Source organism: Sinocyclocheilus grahami, unplaced genomic scaffold (assembly GCF_001515645.1).
Source record: "Sinocyclocheilus grahami isolate Dianchi unplaced genomic scaffold, SAMN03320097.WGS_v1.1 scaffold204.1, whole genome shotgun sequence".
Classification (NCBI taxonomy): Eukaryota; Metazoa; Chordata; class Actinopteri; order Cypriniformes; family Cyprinidae; genus Sinocyclocheilus; species Sinocyclocheilus grahami.
Genome location: NW_015505383.1, coordinates 174,620 through 181,138, shown reverse-complemented (window position 1 = coordinate 181,138; position 6,519 = coordinate 174,620). Strand labels below are relative to the sequence as shown.

Sequence of the window (6,519 nt, the reverse complement as noted above, 5' to 3'; positions counted from 1 at the left end):
TAAAATAATGTACTTTTTTAAAATAGAAATGTCACCCAATAACCCTTTTGTTTGTCAAACTGCAAAACATGCTAACACCAAACTACTAGGCTACATTTGATAAAATAGCCTATCAAACTGTGTGAAACTGCATAGTTTAAATGCTCATCACACGTGTGAATGTGAAACATCTGAGGAGGAGGAGGGCTGTTTGCTCGAACACCTCAGATCGCCTAGCCATTGCGAGGCAACAGAATATGATGAAAATCAATAAGCTTTTGCCACATTTATTGGAGCACAGGTATGGCTTTACTAAATTAAATAGCTCGATACGACAGATCAACAACAGGTAAAATAGTGCTAAAAGTTATCTTATGGAGATTAAAAATTAAAAGTTGAAAGTGTAAAAAGGTATAATTAATAGTATGAACTTACATTACCTCGGCATTAGCTACAAAAAATGAATATTGTTAGGATGTGGTCAAAAATATAAGAAAAGTTGGGTAAACTGCTATAGAGGTGAGCGACATCTCTACTGTACAGTTTACCCAACTTTTCTTATATTTTTGACCAAATTTAACATTCCTAATGAAAGTTTACTAATAAAACCCAAACTTTATTGTTTTACTGACTTGAGTAAGGCTGTACTGAAGACAGTAGAGATTTTTTGAAGAAGAAAGTTTGTATTTATTTGATTATTTTACCCTCTTATTCTATCTATCTATCTATCTATCTATCTATCTATCTATCTATCTATCTATCTATCTATCTATCTATCTATCTATCTATCTATCTATCTATCCATCCATCCATCCATCCATCCATCCATCCATCCATCCATCCATCCATCCATCTTTATTTATTTATTTATGCATAATTATTTAATGTTCAATATTGGCAAATAAATAAAACAGCAAACAAAAGTTGTTTTAAAAGTTGTTGTTTAAAAGTAAAATCTAATGACATTTTAGCTGAGACTTAATTGTCTAAAATCTTTCTAAAATTCACTGTATGCTGAACAATAAGTGCTTTGGTAAACATGAACAAATGCCCATTAATCTCTTTAAGATATGTTTAGTATTTCAGAATAGCCACAAAGAAGAGGAAAATTCAGAAAACTGGCCAACAAAAACAAGGTTTAAAGAGCATAATTTAATCTGCCCTCAGTGCTTGTACAATCACAACAGTAAGAGTCATTCATCATAAGTATTTCACATAGAGGAGTGTGCGTGCCATCATACAGGGGGTTTGTGCATGAGCGAGGTAAACATCTCAGAGACACTTCACTAATAGTAATCTGAATCTAAAACAGCAGGACGTTAATGACTTGCAAAGGACAAACTTCAAATAATGTTTTTACAGAATTATTTGTTACACTCTAAAAAAAATGCTGGGTTAAATATAACCCAGCGCTGGGTTAAAAAGGACAAACCGCTATTGGGTTGTTTTGACCCAGCGGTTGGGTTGTTTGTGTCGAAACTGAAGCAAGTCAGAACAAGAAGGAAGCAGGAAATGACAGAGGCATAAGCTTTAGACATTCATTTGCACCCCCCTCTGTCTTTAAGAAGACAAACCCTGGCTCTCGTGCATGTACCAACTCATTCGTTCATTCTTTTGAGTAAGCCCAAGTACGACTGAGCACCAAACGAGCAAGTCAACAATCGTGAGATGCTTTAAAATACAGTAATATTATCACAACCCAGACCTCCTGCAGGACCCGAATGGCTGTCAACTGAATATCAGTTATTAATCGGTACAATTCGAGGTAACATTATTCGCATGTAGTCACAGAGGTGAGCGTGTATGTCCCGTTCATGCTGGATTCTCACACAGACCCTCTTGTTCTGCCGGGTCCTGTTGATTTCCCTGTGGCAACGGCGGTCTCTTGAAGAAGCCAACCTGGTGGGATATCAGTATTGTATTAAGCATTTTTCTTTGTCAGAATTACAGTGTATTAGTAGTTGCAGTTCATGCTAAAACAAAGAGCACATACCTTCCATAGGATCAGCATAGCTACAGCTAAAAGGAGGAGGCCGCCGATGACACTTCCTATGATAATACTAATAGGAATATCTCCAATCGCTCTTTCTTTACTCACTGTAATTTTTATCTGCAGCAGAGTCAGGAAAGATTAGATAAAGCATATCAACACACACACACACACACACACACACACACAGAGTACTGTACATATGTGAAAACTAAAATATTGTCCTTAAATATCGGTTGTATTTCATTTGATATCTTTATTTTTTATTTTTTAAAGGAAAACTATTTGACAGTGTGGTGTTGTATACGTAAACTTAATTCAAGACATGTAACTATTTGTTATTTTAAGAATGTTTAGATTTTTTTTATATGGGAAAACATAACAAAAGTGCTTAAAACAAGCTTACTGGTCAAACCAACTTCCCCATTAGTATGGCTATGTTGGTCAACCACTATGTTGACAAGCACTGAAAATCACTCTAAGCCCAGCTATGGTCTCTTCAGCAGGGTTGAGCATATCTTAAACACCACTGAAAGACAGGGGGATGAACTGACCTGTTGTTGTCTGTGTGTGACAACTATGAGATCAGGCAGAGATGTTTGTATCTCGGAGCTTCCAGCCACTAAAACTGTCTGAAAATCAGCCTAGAAGGAAATAAACATGGAGCGTGGAATAACAGGCTAACGACAGATATCAGAAATGGAAGATGGAGATAAAACAGTTCAAGAGACACTCACAAAGGCAAATGTGCCATTCCAGAGCCTTGTGGTGATGTTTACAAAGTAGTTGGTCTTCATCTCCAGATTGTTGAGGACACAAGTCATGGTTTCACATTTTGCTGCATTACAATTCTGGAAATGAACAAATGTTTGCTACACTGCAGTTCAAAAGTTTTCGGTAGGATTAAAAATAAAAGAAAGTCTTTTGGAAAGACTCTTCTGCTCACCAAGGCTGCATTTATTTGATCAAAAATACAGTAAAAACAGTAATATTATGAAATATTATTACAGTTTAAAAGAACGGTTGTAATATATTGCAAAACATAATTTATTCCTGTGATCAAAGCTGAATTTTCAGCATCATTACTCCAGTCTTCAGTGTCACATGATCATCAGAAATCATTCTGATATACTTATTTGCTGCTCAAGAAACATTTCTTACTATTATCAATGTTGAAAACAGTGCTGCTTCATATTTTTAGGAAACTACTTCTAAATTACTTTTTTCAGGATTCTTTGATGAATAGAAAGTTCAGTATTATTGTATTTCTTTGAAATAGAGATCTTTAGTAACATTATAACGTTTTATTGACATTTTTGATCAATGTAATGCATTCCTGCTGAATAAGAGTATTATTTTATTTAAAACCAAAACATCTAAAATGTGCATATTACAGCATGTATAAATTAATATAAACACAAATGCATACTGACCAGTTCTGTTGTCCCTCTAAAGCTCTCTTTAGTGAAGCTGGCAGTGTGTGTTTCCTCTCTGATCTTCAGTGGGTCAATCAGATGGCTGCTGTCACACTGCACATTTACAACCTACTCAGCAGAAACAGAGATTAAATGTCCTGGTTTTTCATCCCAGTCTGGTATTACAGCACACTTTTATAAATACATGTGCAGTGAAATACTTTATTCGTATAGAAAGTTTAGAATAATTAACATGTTGCAATACATTTTAATAGAGCATTATACTTACAGGTGCCGTTTTGACTGAAGTCACATATAGTAAAGGATTTCTAGCTTTGGATCTGGTGGGCAGTGAGACGGTCAGACGAGCCTGATTGATTGGGAAAGTTCCAGTTGAAACCTGCAGAAAGACATGCTTCAAATAAGTATTACATTGGTCAACATTGCTAAAGCTAGAGGGAACTCTAGACATATTCGTTTAATGTTAAATACGCTTTTTTTTTGACTCACTTGTAAATTTATGTTGAATTCTGGGCCGATGTCATCGAAACCTGAGACTGTATGTTTGACTTGATCCTCAGGACCAATGCCGCAAAAATCCAAGTTTAAGTTTCTTGAAAAAAAAAAAAAAAAAGTAAATGCAACAACAGTTTTTACATGACAAAAAATGTTAGTGGTGCTCATCTGTGCAAAAATTCGCCATGCTGGTAGTGTGTTGTTGGTGGTTGCCAGGGCTTTTTGATACAGTTGCTAAGGTGCTCTGAATGTTTTTATCACATTACTATGTGGTTGGTGTTGCCAATGTATTTTATTTTTTTTGAATTTGCAATTCAAGTACTCAGTTCAAGTAGTTTTTGTTTGAATTTTTAGATAGAGGTCAAATGTTAATATACAGTGGACTAAAGTTTGGAATAATTAATTTTTTTTATGTTTTTTTTTTTTTGCATTTTGCATTATCATACATTTCTTATTATTATCAACGTTGAAAACAGTTGTGCTGCTTAATATTTTTGTGGAAATCATGACACTACAATTCAAAAAGTATTAAGCAGCAAAAACAGTTTTCAACATTGATAATAATAAGAACCATTATTAATAATTGAGCATCAATAATACACTGTAATAATTGAATAGCAAATCCGCATATTAGAATGATTTCTGAAGGAACATGTGACACTGAAGACTGGAGTAATGATGCTGGGAATTCAGCTTTGCATCACAGATATAAATTACATTTTAATATATATTGCAATAGAAAACTGTTATTTTAAATCGTAATAATATTTCAACATGCTACTGTTTTTGCTGTATTGTTGAAGTTCAAAATCATAAAAAACTTAATTATTTCAAATGACCACATTAGAGCAGATAAAGGTTATCAGAGCATTAGTTTGACCTCTGACCTTGTGAGGATGATTTCGGCGTCGTACTTGACTGGGATGGAGAGAGAGACCTTGTTATCAGATGTCACTTCCTCCTCACTGTCACTGGAAAAAGTTGTGTAGGGTTATTTACAGTCAAACCAAACAGATGCCCAAAAGTTAGAACAGAAATGTGTTAAAAACAGTATTTTTACCTTTGCACTTCAAAGGTCACAGCAGCCTGTTTCTCTAGTTGATTCAGGTTGAAGTCAAAGTTGATCACAAATGTTACCTGATGAGACAAAATGAAATTATTAAAGGAAACAAAAAGTGTGTATGCTCACACACACACACACACACACACTCTCTCTCTCTCTCTCACACACACACACTTGTATTCCTATCATTATGGGGACTCTACATAAGTGTAATGGTTTTTCTACTGTACAAACTGTATTTTCTATCCTCTTACCCAATCTCTACCCCTCACACAAAACTTTCTGCATTTTTACATTTTCAAAACACTTCATTCTGTATGATTCATAAGCTGTTTTCCTCATGGGGACCAAAAAATGTCTCCACAAGGTCAAAATTGACTGGTGTTGCTATACTTGTGGGGACATTTGGTCCTCATAACGTAGGGAACACCAGGTACACACAGACACTTTTCTCTTACCGTCTGGTCAAGCGTCAGGGTCGGGTATCCAACTCTGCAGTCGAGTGAGCCTGTTTTTGAACTGCATTTCACTTTAGTGTTGTCTCCCTGCACACATGAGCAGGAAGATTCACAAATACAATTTCTCATACACAAACCAGAGCAGATTTATGGCAGAACAGGAAATGGTGGCCGTACAGGTGGTGTAAAAGAGGCGTAGAACAGGTTACTGGAGAAGTTAGCAGACACTCTTGTATTGTACGCATTTTCCTTCATGTTCGTTATTGTCACGATGAAAGACAGACTTCTTCTGTCAGGTCTGACTAGAAGGGCAGATGAGCTGTAAAACACAACAAAATCTTTTTTACATTTCAGAATTCTGGTTCTTTAATAACATAATACACCTTGCCCTGCTGGTAGTAGTTGGTTATTTTTAGTTAACTCTTAAAGGGACAGTTCCCACTAACAAACATTCTGCCATTCTCTACTAAGGCAGAGATTCCCAAACTTTTTTCAGCATAACCTATTTGACTTTTTACTTGAAGCACCCCCTGATATTTTAACTTCATTTTAATCATTTAACAACACATTTGCATGTTCACAGTTTGCTGATGTCACTTGACATGCATATTACAAATAATGTTATATGTTTCAAATATCTTTCTTTAGTACATTTTATTTAGATTTATTTTTTTATTTTAAATTGATTACATTTAGTTTTTATTTTTAAATATTTTCTTTTTATTTTACATTTACAGAAATTATTATAAGGAGAATATTGAATAAAATATGACTTAAAATTGTGGTCTGGCCCTCATGCAAAGTTAAACAGACAGCTTTTAAGATATTTTTGTATTATTTATATACTAACATAGCATTTATAAATATTTATTTTAGTAATTTTGGTATGAGGTTTTGATATTTTTATTAGACTTTATTTTTATTTTTTATTTTATATATATAATATATATTTATTTTTATTTTTAATTTATTTTAATTTAAAATTTTCTTTCAGTAATTTTAGTACTTTCTAATTTTCAATTGTTTTTAAGTTTATCATATCATATTTATATTCTATATAATATTCTTAATAGTGTGTGTAAATATATATATACGTGT

At 33.9% G+C, this 6,519-nt stretch overlaps 1 protein-coding gene across 1 annotated transcript in view; it reads right to left on the bottom strand.

Annotated features, from left to right (window-relative positions):
- Positions 1-1,384: 1,384 nt before the first annotated feature.
- Positions 1,385-6,519, bottom strand: part of LOC107595535 (integrin alpha-2) — a 13,378-nt gene continuing 8,243 nt past the window's right edge. Inside the window, exons 20-30 of the mRNA XM_016285961.1 lie at positions 5,599-5,740; positions 5,422-5,508; positions 4,961-5,037; positions 4,788-4,871; positions 3,895-3,997; positions 3,674-3,784; positions 3,403-3,513; positions 2,707-2,820; positions 2,524-2,613; positions 1,973-2,089; positions 1,385-1,878 (exon numbers count right to left, since the gene is read on the bottom strand). Coding sequence (XP_016141447.1) covers positions 1,792-1,878; positions 1,973-2,089; positions 2,524-2,613; positions 2,707-2,820; positions 3,403-3,513; positions 3,674-3,784; positions 3,895-3,997; positions 4,788-4,871; positions 4,961-5,037; positions 5,422-5,508; positions 5,599-5,740 — 1,123 coding nt within the window. The 3' untranslated portion in view covers positions 1,385-1,791. The remainder of the gene's footprint in view (positions 1,879-1,972; positions 2,090-2,523; positions 2,614-2,706; positions 2,821-3,402; positions 3,514-3,673; positions 3,785-3,894; positions 3,998-4,787; positions 4,872-4,960; positions 5,038-5,421; positions 5,509-5,598; positions 5,741-6,519) is intronic.